Source organism: Actinia tenebrosa, unplaced genomic scaffold, assembly GCF_029948245.1.
Source record: "Actinia tenebrosa isolate PJP-AT-01 unplaced genomic scaffold, QUT_ActTen_1.0 PGA_scaffold2__45_contigs__length_23673736, whole genome shotgun sequence".
NCBI classification, from domain to species: Eukaryota; Metazoa; Cnidaria; class Anthozoa; order Actiniaria; family Actiniidae; genus Actinia; species Actinia tenebrosa.
In genome coordinates, this window is record NW_028292579.1 from 4,732,728 (window position 1) to 4,752,533 (window position 19,806).

The 19,806-nt window shown below is 39.5% G+C and overlaps 1 protein-coding gene across 1 annotated transcript; it reads left to right on the top strand.

Moving 5' to 3' along the window:
* Positions 1-1,250: 1,250 nt before the first annotated feature.
* LOC116289629 (polycystin family receptor for egg jelly-like) lies at positions 1,251-19,679 on the top strand. Its single transcript, XM_089034004.1, has 17 exons — positions 1,251-1,281; positions 2,922-3,587; positions 3,839-6,616; positions 6,965-7,262; positions 7,876-8,464; positions 9,216-9,428; positions 9,576-9,701; positions 10,164-10,382; positions 10,970-11,221; positions 11,762-12,340; positions 12,753-12,891; positions 13,241-13,338; positions 14,204-14,549; positions 15,105-16,112; positions 16,881-17,164; positions 17,719-17,872; positions 18,298-19,679. Exons 1-17 carry the CDS (start codon positions 1,251-1,253, stop codon positions 19,677-19,679), a joined length of 9,162 nt encoding a protein of 3,053 aa, XP_088890130.1.
* Positions 19,680-19,806: the final 127 nt, after the last annotated feature.

The window sequence follows — 19,806 nt, forward strand, 5'->3', positions numbered from 1 at the left end:
GTAACTTTCGTTCTGTGCACCGTTCACTTAAACCTTTAGTCTCAGAACCGGTACAAATACTATATAATTAATGAGCATTAATGATAAATTGGTAGCAACATGTGTCAGATACCAGTCAATAAAGGCCGTAAAATAATCCTAGAGAAAAATCTTGGCGTTTCACCAACGCTTAGTTCTCTGTAAGTAGGGCGATTATTAAAACTATGCATAAACGAAAAGCCATTAAAATCAATAGAAATTGGAAAAAAATTGGAAAATGAAAATTGCCCAACTGAAAGGGTACTAGTAACTCTTATCTTTCATGTATACCCATATCCTTGTTTCATTGAGGATTGCGCAATTATGAGAGTAGTTTTTCTGGTTTACTAGCTTGTAGATTAACCACAATTGTCACAGGCTAAATGTTTTTGCAAACCCACAAGTTGGCAATCGTTCCAACTTGTAGAAACTAATTTTTTTTCCTGTGCATCATTTAGAAATTAACTGCAATAATAGTTGGATCATTTGTTGTTGTTGCCTTTTTTCTTTTGTCAATTTTGCTGTTATTGTTATTACTGTTGTTGTTGCTGTTGCTAGCTACGCCTGCTTTTGCTGGTTGTTGTCGAAAATGTTATTGTTGTTGCTATACCTAGGAAAGATACCCGATAATCCCACTCGGTGACACTGTCCGACTAAGGTTCGAGATGGACTTATTTATTTAATTATAGCTAGAAACTATACTAATTAGTGCGTCCATCAAACCGTTGAGTCAGATTGACAACTAAACGATGTCAGTTTCACTCCGATTTACAAACTAATTGTTTTCAATGGAGAAAAATTCGCTTATCGGAAATTGCTTGACGGTGCTATTCATCATTACGGTAAGAATAATCTGTGCTCATGCATTCAATTCAAAATTGGGTGTTTAAAATGCCTTAAGGTTATAAATCAGTCTCTTGTGACTCTTGTTGCAGTGAACTTGAACAAAAACCCAATATTTTTGATGAGAAAACTTTGGTTATAGCCTGACTGATTTCATTTTTCTCTTTTTCTATACTGTATTTTTGAAGAGCCTTGTTCTTGGCCAAGGAAAATGTGAGACAAAAAGACAAAAAGGTAAAGTACTTTCATAGTTTTTATCTTTGTTCATCTTTCCTTCAGTTATCCGATTAATATAATGCAGGTGAATTTTTACCATTTATACACTTTTATGCCATTCAAACTAACTTCAGTTTTGATTTTTAATTGGTGTTTCAATGCACACCTTAACAATGAAAATGTCATTTAATGCAATAGAAAACAGTATGAAAACGCATTAACTCCATTAACTCCAGAACAACATTTGTACTTGTGTGCATATTCCGCTCTAATCCCGTCAAAGTAGAATATTAATTGGTTATTTAAATCCTGCATGTTTTTTTACCAGTTAATTCTTGTGCGTCATTAAGAATACAGTTTCTTTGTAGTTTTGCGGTTAGAGGAACAAGTAAATATTATGTAATAACAACTAAATGCCTGTGGGGTATCTGCGTGTAAAGACATGTAAACCATAGTCCAAGGAAAACGTCTTTAGCTCAATTATCATATTCCTAATTATTTATTTATTCATTTTTCATTTATTTTATTACATAAATAATCTATAGGTATTACTGTATTATTGCTAAACACTTTTGTAATTATGAGAACAAATATTAGAAATACATAGGATAGTGAAACGAATGAATGACGAGGTGAAAGAGAAATAACTCAGGAATATCAGAGTTCCAGATTTTCCAGATTCTCAGATTTTTCTAAGTTTTATTTCTCTTTCACCTTTCGTCATTCATTCATTTCACTTCAGTAATTCTTTTTATTTTTTTCCCCGTTTTTACGACATTTGTTATTCGTCGTTGTTAAATTTGAACATAAACCCCCTCGTAAAGCGCTTTCGCTCTTGGGGTTAGTGTTTTGTTTATGAAAAGCTTTTCCAAGAGATTAAAAACTGAAGCTGTTTAATATCTATGTTGTTGAAGAAAAATCCTCTACAGTAACAATCTTCATTTTGTTTACGTAACACGAGCTTGTTGCTTTTTTCCCTTTTCTTTCCTATTTGCCTGCTTCATATTTTCGTGTTTTCCCCCTACCGTTTTTTAATATCCTTCTTTTTAAACGACACAAGTTTAATACCACAGTAATTTTAATTATATTTCATTTTGGTCTGGAAATGACTTTGTATTTATATTAATCCGAAGCATAAAAATACCCGGAGTGTACGAGGTAGGCAGGAAAAACTTTATTGATACACGCTTGCCCCGTTAACTAAATTTAAAGCTAGCGCTGATTTCCACAAGGGGCGTGTGAGCTTCCTTCCACTATATTCATACATAGTAGTCAACTCGCACGTTGGATATTCGTGTGGCTATTCATTATGTTTCATTGCGTTTTGAGGTAGTAACAAAACGTTATATATTTTATTCTTAGAAGTGATCAAGATTACTAAAGATATCCCAATGTGCTGCTAATACTCTCCGTATTCTAATATAGTAAAATAGGAATTTTACGGTGTACGTATTACACCTACTTGCAAGAACGTTGTCATACGAAAATAGAACATTAGTGATTTAGTGGGATAGGAATTATATCAAAAAACAAAAGAAGACCACTGAAGCTGACTTGCAAGTAGGTATATATAGTTAAAATTAAGTTTAGAATAAATATATAGTTTTGACATTCGTATTACAGGAATTTTATAAATATTGAACATCGTTTTAAAATAGCTTTAATTTTTTTCAAGTTTTCTAGTACGTTTTCTAGTACGTTTTCTAGTATTTGAATTAATTAAGTTTGATTGGATTGTAAAGCGCTGCTGGACATTTATCTAAGAGGCGCTATATAAGGAATAAATATTATTATCATTATTATTATTTTTAATATTCTTCCATTTATCTTTGATTGACTTGCAGTCTTGGCCAGTTGTGGTCTTGACGTAACTCCAGTAGCAGTGTTTCCCTTTGATGACGAGTATGGTGGCCAAGAAGCGATACTAGGACACATCACATCAACACTGAGCGAAGTGGACAAAACCCAAGGTCCTTCTGGGAAAGAAAATGGCGCGCTCATGCTACGCGGCACTCCTCAATCCTACATCCAAATACCAGCCAATGAACGGCTTGATATAAGAAGATCTATCACAATATTATGCAACCTTTATCCAATCACAGGCAAGCTCGCACCAATTGTCAATTACAAGCCTGATGGTCAAGGTGTCCAAATATGGACAAATGGCGTCAAAAATGGCAAGGGAGTCTTAACAGCGCGCTTCAACCAGCGCTCTTTAATGCACACGGAGTTTCTGACGTCAACAGTCTTAAATATGGAACAGTGGAATTTCATTGGTGCATCCTATGATTACGTCACTGGCGCAGCTGCTCTGTGGCATGATGGCAGAGCGGTCCTGAACACTAACATCGGCCCATCAATTGAACTAGCGACTCAGTTCGCCATCAGAATTGGAAGCTTGTCCTTGACCCAACTAAGCGGGTATGAGGGAAAAATATCATGCTTGCAATTTTATTCTTCTGCATTGACACAAGATCAAGTGAAAGCGGCAAGAGAAGCTTGTAATTACGGTAGGTATTCAAAAGGTGGGGGGGGGGGGGAGGGGCATTTTTGTGCTTATATTACAAACAAAAGGAGTTTCTAACAATTTTTAATTTGCACATGACGTCATAGCCGCCATCTTAGATGAATTTAACGAAATCCTTGTCCATGAATTTTTTTGTGATATCATCCAACATGGCCGTCGTGTCTTTTGATATTTTACTCCCCTGGGAATGATCGCAAACCAGCAATTCATTTTCTCTTGTTTTCGTCGTTTTAGTTATTCCTGTGACGTCTTTGTCTATCGAGGTCTCTCCAGCCTCAAGCACAATCCAGATCAACACGACCATTTCGATTGCTGCTTTTACACAAAATGGCGGGAAAGAAGTCTATTTTTCTTTCGATTTTGGCGACAGAGGTCAAGTTCAACATCAGGTCAACAGCACAGCTACCCACACGTACAGGCAACTGGGAATATTCGTTATTGTTGTCATGGCAAACGACAGGTGTAACCATAGCAACCCACTATTTATCAAAAGGAAGATTACTGTTACGAGTCCTCTAACTAAACTTTCAGGATTGGTTATTGTCGCCATACCGACGCAAATGGGTCAAAAAGCCAACATATCATTGCTTTTTCCTGATAAAAGCACCTTTAATTGTTCGTTGGATTTTGGAGATGGCGTTAGTGAAACTGTCTCAAGTTCTTATATTTCGATCAAAAGTTATACAGTTGGTCATCGTTATTTGTCGGTTGGCTATTACAACGTGTCCTCGGTCTGTTGGAATCCCATTAGCTCTTGCAATGCCACAAGACTCATTTCAGTGCAGCACCAAATTGAAGGCCTGAATATAAATCCAATACCTCCTTCGATGAATGGCAGTAATATTACCCTAAAGTGGACCATCAGTAGAGGTAGTAATGTAGATTATAAAGTCAAAGTCGATGAGAGAACAATAACTTCTGTAATAATATCAAAAGATAGCATACAAGGCCATGCGTTTATTTTCCCAAAGGATTATGGATCTGTTGGACGTCATCTGGTAACCATAGTAGCCAATAATGACGTCACGCATCCCATAACTCGAACGCAAGCCTTCGAAGTCATGCCTGAGGTTGCTTCCTTTGACGTTTTGGTTGTCAGTAGTAATGGGTTCTTCACAGTTAACAATACAGTAACCTTAAAAATTAAAACTTCCACGCATGTCAGGTTTGGAAGCCTCCTTTATAAAATAGACTTCGGTGACGAGAGCCTTCAGACAGTCACCAACAAGTCAGCAGTAAACCACACTTACATACAAATTGGTTGTCACGTGATCAATGTGACAGGTTTTAACGCGGTGTCGAGTCGGTCGGTGGTTAGGAAGGTTTGCATTGAAATATCTGTGACACCGCTGAAAGGACTAACCATTGAAACAAAACCTGTTAAAGTCGGTGAAAATGCAAGCATTATATTGCGTCTCGTAGAGGGATCACGGTTTGAATGTCTGGTATCATTCTCCGATGGTATTTACAACGTAACAAGGGTACAAGAAGGTACACCTCAAAATGAAGCGAGCGAAGCACGACGCACGATTATTGTGACCAGAATATTTAAAGAAGCAGGAATCTATCTGTTCCAGGCAAGATGCTGGAACAAGATAAGTGAGTTGATTACGATTGGTAAAGTTATAGTCCAGCATGAAATCAGGGGATTCTTCTTACATCCCATACAACCTCAGATTTATGGAAAAAATATTACTATCATATGGGAAGTCACACAAGGTACCAACGTTACGTATACCGTGACCTTTCAGTCACGGCATCTGAATTATATATCACGTGGGAATTCAAGTATTGCTGTGATAACAACTGATTACTATTTAGAAGAGGGCTGGTTCAACGTTTTTGTGACTTCGGAAAACCTCGTGACACCGCCCATAAGTCTTAGCCAGCGAATATTGATTGAGAAACCAATAACTAAAGTGCATACCATTGTCTTGTATATCAAGGAGAACTTGGGATATCATGGATTTGGCAGGGATAAAAATCACTTTCCTATGGGCTTTCAGTTGGATGTCAGCTCTTCTACTCAGTTAAAGTCCAAGTTTGCAAGGTTTTCTTATTATTTTAATGGGAAAGCAATGGAAAAATGGGCCAATAAGGAATTAATTCGTTTACCTGTTTTAAATACTGGACAATACAACTTAACGGTCACGGCATTCAACAACGTGAGTCACGCGCATTCCGTGACAGACATCTTCATCCAGAAAGAGGTAGCATTCAATGAAAGAACGTTACTCTGCACTAGCCAGGTTGTGATCAACGAGAAGGGTAGAATTCGCTTCATCTTGGGTCAATTGACCTCAGACGCCTGTTTAACAGTACACATCGTCAATGATACCGTATATCACTATGGCAACAAGGACTGTAATCTGTTTCGTTTTAATACTTCATTGGAATCCCAGGTGTATATTGAAACGATGCCAACAAACTACGTTGACCAATACCACACCTTCACGACTCTAGGGAAGCGCCTAGTTAAAGTAGCTCTAGCAAACGCAGTTTCCGTGGAAACGCTCCAGTGTGAAGTCGAAGTTCTTCACCTTGCGTGTGTGGCACCAAAAGTCACTTTACAGGAAATAGGGACAAATTCTTCAAGGCCAAGAACTGTTAAGAGGTCTGAGTCGATTAATATTGATTCTGAAACATTAGTGTTTTGTCCAGCTTCAAAACAAACGATATTTGAATGGAGTGTTTTTAAGCTCAATGGAAATTCAAATGTCTATAAGAAAATAAATCTTACAGAACTGGGTATTAATTTCAACCTCCCGTCCCTCCTCATCGAAGAAAGGACGCTTCCTCTTGGGCTCTATCACGTGAAACTCGCAGTGCGCATGAGTGAAGAGTGGTTGCACGAGTACGCCGCAGAGGCTTCTGGGTTCATCGAGGTGGCTGCTTCTGATCTAGTAGCCGTGGTATCTGGTGGGAGTCTACTCAGGCGAGGCTTTGGACCGGAAGTTATGATTAATGGTTCAACGTCCTACGACCCGGATGTAGGCCACAATGGCCATAAAGGTATATATGACCTAATAATGAAGAATGCTTTTTATTTTAAAAATATCTGCGCGCCGTGCCGTTACGGGTCAAAATCGAATAGTCAGAAAAAAACGAATAGCATGGGTCAAGGTCGAATAGTCAGAAAAACGAATAGCACGGGTCAAAATCAAGTAGTCAGAAAGAATATTATCTTCTTTCTTATCAAGGGAATAAACATTGCTCCCGCTTGAAGACGGTTTGGAGTAGATCGGCCATAAACAGAAAAAAAAGATATTTTTTGCAATTTTGTTTATTTTCCTATGGGCCTCACACTCCGGCTGGAAAACGGAAAGTAAAAATGTGTTATTTTTTCTGTTTTTATTCAAGGAATGAGCTTCTTGTGGTTGTGTAGGAATATGAATGGAACATTTCCCAATAACCTCATAAATCCCATGACTCCCTCCTCACCCAACAAAACATTACATGATGATGATGGTACATGTTATGCTAATAATAGCTCTTACATTATGGAGACCAATAAAACATCATTTGCCTTGGAGACGAAGAGGCTGGAGGTTGATGAGACGTACGTGATAATGATGATCGTTAAGAAAGGGAAGAGAATCAGCTCGATGCAGCAGATGATTGATATCGTCGCGGGGGAGCCGCCTTCTGTTGAGATACTGTAAGTGCAACTCATCAAGTCAGTAATGAAAATGAAAGAACAGGAATGAAAAAAGAATGGGACACACATGAAAGATAGGAAACATTTATAGGAATTACAGTGCAAATCGAAAAACCGTGGGCATCTAGAAATATTTTAAGAATGTTTAATAGCCAATCAGAAGCGTTTCCGTTGTCTTGTGGTTAGAAAGTCAATTCTGATTGGCCAAAGAAGAATAGAACATTCCAAGGATATTTCTAGGTGCCCCCGGTTTTTCGATTCGCATGCACACTGTAATTAGATAGGTTAGCCTTCAACATTTCACTCAATGCTTATTGACATTTCAATTGAGTAGACCGAAATTCCGCCGAATTCCCTTGAGTTATCATGAAACAATTTGGGTCCAAGTCGAGTTTCCTACACAAGCATGGGTCAAAATGTCTTGTCTCCCTTCCATACATGTCGGTCAAGTACACGGTATTCAAGAGTTTATTCAAACCTTTCTTTAAATTAGTTATGCGCAGCCTCCATTGTAAGCTTTGTGTTTGAGCATTGATCTGCTTAGTCATTTCAACACTTTTACTTTGCTTTGCATTATTGCCATAATAGTGAATTTTTGATCTGGCGATTGTAGATGTGCTGAAAACTGCAAAGAGAAAGTCAATCCGTCACAGCGCTTGGCGCTATTTTCAGAATGCAAAGGTCCCGGATGCTTGGGCAAGCTGTTATATAGCTGGAAGATCTACACATTGAAAGAGGACAAAAAATGGATGGAAGTCAAAAACAATCTTACAAAAGAACTTTCCACTTCTGGTTTACCCATTTTGGTCATAAACAAAGATACCCTAGAGGGGGATATGCAATACAAGATAGAAGTCAACGCCCAAAGACAAATCGGTCCACAAGGCTTGGCTACTAAGGAATTCATCGTTAACAGTCCCCCCAGAGATGGACAGTGTGACGTCACACCACGTGTCGGTTACGTGCTCATGACCAAGTTTACGTTTCGATGTTTTAACTGGATTGACCCGGATGAGCCATTGAGTTACCAGATCCTTTTTTCCAGGCGACAGAATGAACAAACTATTCTGTATTATGGCGGGAAGGCAGAAGTTGTTGAAGGATTGCCATTGGGTGACAGTAATAGGAATTTCACTTTAGACATAGAAATACGAGTCTCTGATAGGCTGGGAGCAACAACAACGATACGCTTAAGCGTTCAGGTGAGAATAAAAGAAAGCAAAAGCAGAAGCCATATGCAATTGTTTAACTGACTAATAGTCCTCTTCCAGTTCCCTGCGCCATCTTCAAAGGTAGCCGTGCCTTTGCGTGCCTTCGCTCACGAACGATGAGCTTGCAGTGATAAAGGCATGTAAATAATTATCCAAGGTGTTATAAAAAAGGTCCCTATCAGTGCAAGCTCACCGTTCGTGAGCGAAGGCACGCAAAGGCACGGCTACCCTACAAGATGGCGCAGGGAACTGTGAAGGGGACTATAGAGTTTGTGCAACCATGTGACTCAAAATCCCTTGAGATATGAATAACAATGAAATAGCCGCCATCTTGGTTGATCTAACAAGAGAAGCTAATGAGGAATGCTTTGTAATTGTCAACCAAGATGGCAAAAAAGACGTAACATGCACCTGCTCTATTAAGCAACTTACAGATCGATTGATTGATTGATTGACGGACTGACCGACAGTCCGTCCGTCTGACCGACAGACGGACAGAAAAACAGACTAATTGACTGACTGACTGACTCACTTTCTCACTCACTAAGCAACTGACCCATTTACTGACCGACTGATAGACCGACCAACTGATTGACTGACTGACTTGTCTAAAATGGGAAAACATGGAACATATTACAGAGCCAAACCGAAAAAGGTCTAGCTTATTTAGTTTATATAGAGATAAATACATACGACACAGTGACATGTCAAATATTGATTGCCACATTCATTTGTTTCGTAGTCACGACCACCTCACCAGGATCCTTCCCAACTAATGACCGAGATATCGAGCATGACAACAGGGAATAACAGTGTGCTGGACTCGCTGAAGAAGTCAGGCAAACCACAGGCAGTTACCCTGACCGTAAACACCATCAGCTCGTTACTTAACGTTGAAAATGTACAACCAACAAGCGTAGAAGATGAGAGGGAACAACAAGCCAAGAAATCTGAGGTATGGTCATGAAGATATACAGTAATGATCAGATATATGTAGTAATCGTACGCGCGTTTTTTGCTCAAGATGGCTTGAGGTACGCGATAAGTGTGAGTGAGCAATGTAATAACAATCTGATTCATGTTTTTGGTTTTGGAACCGCAGATCCGCGGCCAGATGCTAGAAAGCCTGAACGAAATCAAAGCAACAAACTTGGAATCTTTGACTCAAGTAACTAATGCCTTGACTCAGACAACAAAAGTCGCAAAAGAAATCCATCCACAAGCGCAGGTAAGTATCACTACACGTTACATCCTAATATTGAAAATTGCTTAATTAATACCAATGCAATATCGCAGATTAGGAGTCTCTCGTGGAGGGGAGGGGGTCGGGGGATAGTTTGCTTATGTATTGTCTTCCACCTTTATATATAGATATGGATCCTGATGTATGCATGCATGCGCATATCTTCCAGGAATTGGAGACAACTTAACATTAGTAGTGAGAAGAGGGTTGGTAGTTGCGCGAGAACTACAATTCCCCAATCAAAATTCTAGAAAACATCACGGTCGCGGTAAGGCACGCATACGGCACCGACTTTTCAGAGTCCTTTCAGTCTCTGTACTTTTCAAATAACTACGTTCACATCATTTGTCGGATGACCGCTAGGCAAATATTTTACCGACGCAGGATTATAGATCGTGACATTATCGATAAATCACTTCTCATGTGGATATCTTTTCACTTCATTAGGTTTTGTCCGCAAACACTGTTAATAACCTTGGACAGCTTCTGAACAGCCAAGCAGATAAAGACACTACCTTTGACTCTTTGAAGAGCAGTGCTGAAAGCTACTTCACGGCTCTTGATGGTGTCCTACAGATGGTCTCAACAACAGCTGCCAATGGACCGGTCAGCGGGTTAACACCTACAGCGCATGTGCGTAATGTCAATGAAGCAGTTTATGCTCAGGTTAGTCTGTCATCTTTTTATGGTATTGGAAATTCTTAAAATATTTTACTCTATTATATTTATCTAAATTCTTCATCTATATTTTTTGGCGCCAAATCACTTTTGCGCCAGTTGCTGTGGTAACGACTGGAGCAAACGCCAAATACCACGTGTTCGGCGGTTACTTGCTGCTATTAGACGGAACACTTAGATAATTATCAAGTTTGTGTGATTTTGAAGCTGAAGCATTTGTATCTTTAGTTTTGTAATAAAATGTCATGCTCTTTTTGCAGAGTTTTCGTTAGAGTTTAATTGATTTCCAATATCTAGACCGTTTTCTCAAGATTGCATGCGCATCCGACTTGGCGGGCCACAAAACTGAAAAACGCAAATTCAGTCAAATTGAGAAGCCAGTTTTATATTTAAAGAGGAGAATAATCAATTTTATGATTTTTTATAGAAAAAAATTCATAGCAATGCATGATAATACTCATCATAAAGCTCGTCTTCTCGTATCGTGGCCGTCAAGTTCCTTATATTTGGATGCGCACGCAACCTTGAGAAAACGGTCTATTAATAGTCTATTAATGATTATTTGTTTTAAAAAGGCCAAAGATTCTGCTAAGTCTCTGACTGGATCCATATCCCGCGTGACCAGAGGACTTCTACGAAGAAAGCTTCCTAACGAGCAAGCTACAACGTTTGTCGCTCCAGGGATGCGCGCCAGTTTGAAGCGAGCAAGTCTGGAAGGGCTTGATGAAGATCTTTCGCTTGGAAGTGGAGAAAAGTTTGTTGCTTCAATAGGAGAAGAGTTAATGGAGATGAAAATGGTTGACAATAAAACATCACTCGATCAAGAGGTAAAGAGACGTTTGCACTTAGTCAAATAGAGGTTTAACTGAGGCTTCATTGTCAGTCATCTTTAATGAGCTAGCGCATGTCTGGTAATAAATATTGTGCTACGAGCTGCTTAATTTTATTCTCCACTAATTACTGCACCTTTAACAACACATGCATAGTCTTCTAAGACACGGTGCGCAGAGTTTTAAAGGGATGTCAGAGATGGCATCTTTTCCTGCAACAAAATTGTGAGTAAAGGAAAGTCACCCAGATATCCACACTTTTCAGGCACACGAAAAAGTCGCATTTCATTGACTGAGAACATCATATCATCACCAGAAACGTTCCAGGCCGTGTTTACAAGATGAAACTTGTCGTGCGTAACTGTTGCTGCCGTCCTGCATCGTTATTTTGCAACGTTGCATGTGTATGTAAAAGGGGGCACTCCGTGTAATTTCGTAGTGCTGCAATGTCGTGGCAACTTTTTTACCTTGCGTCCGAGTCCGTAGAATAAGATGAGTTGAACTAAATTTTGTTTTTTTTTCATCATGTTTGATCAGGTTTTCACTTTCAACCAAAACGTCTATTCATGGGACAAGACGTCATCCGAGGTAACAAGTCCCGTTATGAGCCTGTCTTACTCCATTAACAGCGAACCCTTAGCCATTACAGGACTAAAAAAACCAATTGAACTCTTCATGAAAAGACCCTCAGTATCACCAACAATAGAGATCTTCGACCTCGGATCTAACAGCTCTTGGAACTTTCATAAGTTAGAAGTAACATCAGGGGATGATTCAGTTTACATTGAAGTATTTCTCAATGAGTGCCACCATCAGCTGCGTGTTTTTGTTCGTAAAGATTTACAACCGACATTTGAGAACTTTGATTGGAATATCAAGACACTACCAAGAATATCTACTTCCAGTCACAATAGCAATAAAACTTGCGCAGACAGCATGGCTACTTTGTTTCTATCAAATAAGAATCTTTCCAAGGGCGTCTATTTTGTGGGCATTACGATAAATGGTTCAGATTTGTCGCCAATAGAATCGGTGAGGTATAGCATGAGGACCTTCGTATCAAAGTGTTTGTTCTGGAGTGTGGAAGAGGAAAAGTGGAAAGGAGATGGGTGCTGGGTAAGTTAGGTCCCTAAATATCTGTAACATTTGCCATTCATCTAATCAAGAGAGCATAAATAAGAAGGGGAAACGTCTTAATAACGCGCGCGCCATGTAAATTCCCGGTTGGGTTATTTTTAGTAACTGGATGCAGTTTAAATTTTTTCACCTTACCCTACTCCCTTGCGTCATCAACTTGCGCACGCGCGCTCTTTCCGTTTATTGTTTTGATTTATTTTATTGCTCGCTAAAAACGAAGACGGAAGTAGAAGGCGAAACTACATCTGCTTACCAAAAATAGCCCAACAGGGAATTTACATGGCGCGCCCGTTATCAAGAAGTTTTTCTATCTTATTTATGCTAATCAAGAGACACGTTTGTATTGGTGCAAATGCGTTCATTGACTTGTATGTTTTTTATCACTTTATAGGGAGGGCCCCTGACCAACAGCACTCACATCCAGTGTTTGACGTCACACCTGATGTCATTTGGTACTGGGATGTTCGTTGCACCGAATCCCATTTCGTTCAGTCGTGTTGTGATTGGGTTCAAGGAAGCTTTCGAGACTGGTAAGCGTAATACTTTTTAATTACCTTTCAAACACAAAAATAAACGTCTCTCTTTTTCACAACGAGAAACGAAAAAAGAGTATTTAAAGAAGGACTCATTATCACCCTACAAGTAGCTGTAAAGAAAAGAAAAATTTGTCTTAAATTTTAAAAATTAAGAACCAGGATTTTTTAGCTTCCGTATTGCGTATTACCGCCGCAATTCCACTCAAATGCAGCCAAATTTTAAAACGCGGTTAAAAATTAAAGATATACACCCCGAGCAAAATTTTGCAAATGTGCATACTTTACCTTACATAATGTTCAGCTTTGTTTAAGAGAGTTTTGTATTTTTTTCGGTTTTGCACAGGTAATGTTGTAGTCTTGTTCTCTGTTGCTGGACTGTTTTTAATGTATGTGATGCTTGGTGTATGGATCAGACGGATGGATAAAAAGGACGAAGTAGAGGTACTGATGCCGTAACGATAACTATTAATATTCAGATTTATATTAGGATTACATTACGATTATCATTAATATTAGTATAGGAAATCGCACGATCTCGAGTACAATTTGGAAATGTTTTGAAAGTTCTTGTAAGGCGAGTGCAATTAAAGAACTTTCAAAACATTACTCGTGTCTATTAATTCCAAATTGTACGAGAAGATCGTGCGATTTTTTGTTTATAGTTTACTCAACAAAATTTCAGTAAAAAATGCGAAGCGACGCAGTTCATCTTTGTCTATTTGGCGGCCGATTTTCAGTCCATCGCGCAACTGAAATGCATAAAAAAGATTAGTTCTTACGGCTTTAAAATCTTATTCATATGTTTTTAAGTACAAAATGATAGAAAATAATTGTTTTGACATTGTTTTGGCCGTGTTGCCATAGCGACTTAATTCGGTACTCCTATGGAGTATACAATTAACGCTATAATTGTACTCCTCTCGACCAATCAGAGTCGAGTAATTTTGTTGAGTGTACTATTAGGATTAATATTAGGAATAGGTTTACGATAAGGTTTTAATTTAGGGTTAGAACCCTAGCCAAACCTTAGCATAACCGTTATCAAAACCTTATCGTAAACCTATTCCTAATATTAATCCTAATATTAATCTTAATATTAATCGTAATCGTGAGATGATTATGAATCCTAATATTATATTTCGTCGTAGTTCTTTACATAACTGTTAGGGTTAGGGTTTGGCCAGCCATTCTTGGATCTTAGAATGACCTATCTGCTTTCGCTTTTCGCCTATTGCCTAATGCCTATCGCGTTTGGCGATGACAACGTTTTTTGAAATAGGCGTATTTCAATTTCTGATATCAACAGACGATGTCAATAACTCTATTGCCGCCAATCAAAGACACTTTTACGTACACATACGAGGTTACCATAGTAACAGGAAGCCGAAAAACTGCGGGCACCACAGCTAATGTTTTCTGTGATATTTATGGTGAGAATGGCACCACTGGGGTGTATCCGTTACTGGTCCCAAATAACAAGGGTTTCCCACGAAGAAGCATTAGGACGTTTGTTTTATCGACACCTGCGAGTATTGGTCCCATTGAAGGGATTAGAATCTGGCATGACTGTCATGGGAAGAGTTCTTCGTGGTTTCTCAGGAAAATTCTGATGAAGGATCCTCAAACAAATGAAAAGTGGATATTTAACGTCGGTAAGATTCAATCATGCTCGATCTTTTAACACAATCTCAGCTAATTCTTTGTTTTATATTTTGATTCCCACAATGATTTTGCAATAGGACGTTTGCATGATGGCGTCATTTGACTCTCACTACCAAAACGCTTCGCGAATTTTCTTTCTTATTCAAATTTGTATTTCCTCATGAGAATAGCAAGGCAATTGGTGCTAATTAACTGAACAAAAGAAAGTGTGCAAGGGAGTCTGGTAGTAGAGGTCAATGACGACATCATGCAACAGTCCTATCGTATGTATTTTGTAAATACTCCAGTTTTGGATTTGTCTGTTGTACAAAGGTAGCCTGCCTCAATTTTGTGTAGAATATTTGTGTTTCAGTGTAGATCCGTGGAATTTCAAAGTGTTTGTCATTTTTTTTTGAACTTGCGAATATTCTGACACTGATACGAGGCTAACCCTGAGTAAAAGAGTCTGTAATCAATTAGGAACAAGCGACTTTTTTTGGAACGAGAAAGGTCTATATACCAATACACAAGAATCAAACGCACTAATGCTGTATGATCGATTTCAGATCGCTGGCTATCGTTAGACGTAGGAGAGGGTCAAATCGAAGCCTTCCTCAAGTCAAATACGCCTGAAGATCGCTCCTCATTTGGTATTCTTTTCGACGATAAACTGCGCAAGGGAATTTGCGACAAACACATCTGGTTTTCTCTATTATTTCGACCTCAATGGAGTCCATTCACACGGCTACAGCGCCTGTCATGTTGCCTATCGCTTCTGTGTTCGACAATGGTGGCTAGTGCTATGTTCTACGGCGCAGGTCCGGAAGTAGGGGATACATCCGGGGATATTATAATTGGCCCAATCAAATTGAATCTTCAGATGATCGTAATTGGTGTCGAAAGCGCATTGATTGTCTTGCCGATGAATCTTTTCATCGTTGGCCTTTTTCGCAATTCACGACCCAAAGACTACGTTGACAAAGAACTCGAAGAAGAAAACAAGAAACGAAGAAAAATTTCTCGAAAAAAAATTTCGAGACATGTTGGTCCTTCTTGTACTTGTTCTGCTGTTGACGACGATACGGAATTGCAGCTGCAAGAACACGAAGAAGGATTAGAAATCTTCCAAAAGGAAGATAATTGTGACCTACAAGAAGGCAATGTAAAACAAGTAGTTGGTAAATCAGTGAATGGGGATAATGTAAGTGCTGAGGAAACTGATGAAAAGCAAGCAGAAGACGAAAGAAAACAAACCAAAAGTTGTTGCACCTGCTGTTCATGGGTTGGCAAACAAGTGTCTCGAATAACCTCATACAAATTCCCACACTGGTGCGTCTATCTAGCCTGGTTATTATGCATTACTACTTCTATCACTTCCTCTGTGTTTGTTATCTTTTACTCCATGATGTGGGGCAAGGCCAAATCCAACCAATGGTTGACCACCATCTATGTATCTTTTGTGCAAGATACATTTATCAGCCAGCCAATCAAAGTGTTTCTGACCGCTTTGCTGTTTGCGCTTATCATACGAAAAACGACTGATGACGAAGAAATCAAGACCACGCGAAAAATAGGTAAGGCTATAGACCTATACTCTACTGTTTCTCCATTTCGGGACCATTTGGAAGCTAAGACATAGAGCGCGTTGTTTAAATACTGAGGTAAACATCGAAATGATCCGTTTAGGGGCCTCTCTTTTTGTTTGTTGGATGTTACTAAATGCCGCATCGATCTGGTGTGCTCGAGAAATAAACCCTTTTAAGCGTGTTTCGATTTTTAGTGATCTTGCATACTTATTCGACTTCTCTGTGCCCTTAATTAGCTTCTGTACCATCACCTTGGAACACTGCATTAAGATTGAGGATATACGGAGCGCTCATACGTACTGTTCATTATTTGGATAAAATAACTTTGGCAAAGAGGAATAAGACATCAAATAAATAACTCCTCCGACCCCTTCCCCATAATTTTTCTTGAATAAAGCTATTTATGCATACGAGTAGTCTGCCTGGGAAATAATTAACTCAGTGCTCGTTCCAAAACGTTTAATAGACCAGTTTCGAATTCCAAATTACCGCTGTGTTCCTTGATTACAGACTCATTTGCACAGGGTTAGCCTCGTATCAGTGTTTAAATATTCACAAATACCAACAGTAAAGTAAAGAATGCACAACTTCAACAATACAAACACTTTGAAACTCGACGGACCTTGACTGGAACACGTGAATATTCTGCACAAACTCGAGGCTAACCCTGTGCAAATGAGTCTGTAATCAAGAAACACAGCGGTAATTTGGAATTCGAAACGGGTCTATTGGTGACACTTTCTTGTCTTCCTCCAGAAACCATTCCAGTAGAAAACCAACCAGATTACAACGATCACAGATACGACGATGACGTAGCTCCCCTCGACAATACAACAGTCAACAAAATAAGAAAAGCACAACACAAGATTGATGATTTTAAAAGAATCTTGCTGGACTTTGGTTACTATTTGATAGTGCTGGCGGCGGTGAGTTTTGTAAGCCACAAGTATCGCAGTAGTGAAACTGTTGATATCAAGAACACAATGGAAATGACCTTCGTGAGGCCAGCGGCGGGACTAAACCGTATTGGGACATCAGAGGTAAACACCACATGCAGCACGTGACCATTGTCGGCCATGTTGTCTACACACAAGCACTTTAATCGACTGAATTTATTTAATTGTTGCTAAAATTAGAACAGCCACTTAAGATTAACAACTATTTTGGCGGGAATTTCACACCTTTTCTCGAATTGCGCATCGATCGCATATTAACTGACATCCCTTATCAAACCTGTAATTTACATCTAATAAGGTTAGAACTCTCCCCTCAAACCCTCGATCGATCTCTCTCTCCCACAGTGATTCTCCAGTTTTCCTTTCACAGCAAAAATAAACTGAATATAAATTCCAATTCGATCAGTGAGGCGGTTGCCCAAGCACTGCCTTTGATCAGCCCAGAGGTCGTTTCAGGGTTCGTTCTGTGAGTTGGCCAACGCCATCCTTTGATCAGACCAGAGGTCGTTTCAGGTTTTGATCTGTGAGATAGCCATGCGCTGGCTTTGATCAGCCCAGACGAAGAAGTTTTTCAACCTTCCTAACTTATTTTGACCCACTCATACCATGCTGATGATATTTCATGAATAATTTCATAGGTCAGTTTTATACAAACCCTGTGGCAGTGGACTAACCAGACCTTGATTGGAGGAATAAACGATGAGTTAGGACAGAACCACTACAACACAGGGCTCAATAATGCTGGAATGAGGGTGTTGCACGCTAGGCTTCGTCAAGTGAGGGTCAAAGATGGTAAGCTCATTTAAGTTTTGTGAATAAAAGGAAGGAAAGAGGGGGGAATGATAGCCTGTGAAACGGTTCTCTGGCGCGGGGCGCGGGGGTTGGGGGCCCCTCTTCCCAAACCCCCACTCCGGAGGGCCGTTTCGCAGGCTAGGGAAATGAAGAAGAAAGGAATGAAAACTGTAATGATTAGGAGAATAACAAGTAAAAAATAAGTTAAAGGGAGGGAGGTAACAATAGATTGCATTGAGCGAACTTACGAATGGATTTAAAAAAGGGATGAGTGAAAGAGAAATAAGAAAATGATGCATGATCATGGCAAGTGATAAATTATCACGATGATCATGGAAAAGAGTAAGACCAAAGAAGCAAAAAAGCAATAAAGTCATCCCATAATTACTAACAAATGATCCTTATATGATCAAAATCTCACACAGAACCATGTAGAATAACAGGATGCAGAACGTACTACTCGTCCAATCTCGAAGACAAGCATTCATACCAAACAGGATGGAGAATAACGACCAACACTACCACCACAACACGAGGTAATACCCCATGGACATATTTAAATCCCGAGGAGTCGAACCATACCTTACAAGTCAGCGGTACTTATACAGACTATACCGGAGGAGGGTACACCGCTGACCTAAAAAAAGATACCACAGGCTCAAGAGCAGTTGTCAACCAATTAGCGAGCTCGTCATGGCTCGACCAATCAACTCGGGGTTTCTTTGGAGAATTCAATGTCTACAGTCCCAACAGTAACTTAATCGCCGTCGTAACAGTGTTGTTCGAGATGCCGTCTTATGGGGGAGTGGAAGCGCGCTTGAAAACCTCTTCTTACAAGTTATCATCGCCTCAGTACACAGCCAGCGACATTGGCGAAATTATTTTGGTTTTGCTAGTCTTCGTAATGATTACTCGATTTTTACTCGAGATTTTCCACCTAAGGCTCAAGTTCTTTTACAGCGTTTCAAACATATTCGACCTTGCTTTCGTTATGGTTGGTCTTGCTGTTCTAATTTGGCGTATCGTCATCACAAACATACAGGCAACCCAGAGAAGACTTTTCCTTCAATCACGTGACTCCTACATTGATTTCCACAAATGTGGTGATTATGCTGACATGGCGACCAATATGTTTGCCTTCTGGTTCTTCATCGCCGTGGCTCGCTTCGGTGCTTTTCTCAGTTTATTTTCCTGTGTTCAGGAGTTTTTTTGTACCGTTGTCAAATCCTTTGAGCAGCTTGGGAATTTCTTGATCATTTTAGTACTTCTGATAGTCGCGTATTCTTCGCTCTTCGTTCTAGCCTTCGCAGACCAATTGGATGATTTTAAGAGCTTTTCATTCGCCAGTCGCACTCTTTTCTCATTTATTCTCAATAACCTCAGCGGCCGTGAGATAGGACGACCTAAGTTTCTCTTTCTATTCACTGTCATCACATACAGCTTTTCCATGATATTCCTTATGCTGAATCTATTCAGGTCTATCTTGGGAGAAAACCACAAAAAAGCGCGGGAAATCTTCCGTCACGTAGAAAACACAAACCTGGCCAAATCGATGCTACATGTTTTCAAAGAATTCTTTGGCAAATCCAAGGGTTTAGAAGTGAAAAGACGGCGTAAGTCTGAATCTGAACTGAGGCTTGAGTCACAGCTAAGATACGTGATGAATAATCAGTCAGTTAGGATTGCAAAGCACCTGGAGGAAATCTTCCTCGAAGATTATAATGACGATGTTTTGATTCTACAGAACTTAATCTCAAATGTAGAGGATAAGCACTTTGCTAGTCACGTGAACTCAGTTGATTTTTAAGTTAGGTCTATACTCCGAAACGAAATATGGCGATCAATAACAACTGATGTTCTGTGCACTGACTTGCCTCGTGTTCACGTGGAAACATAAAAGCATTTTCACATGTATGAGAGGCTAGTCAGTCGCT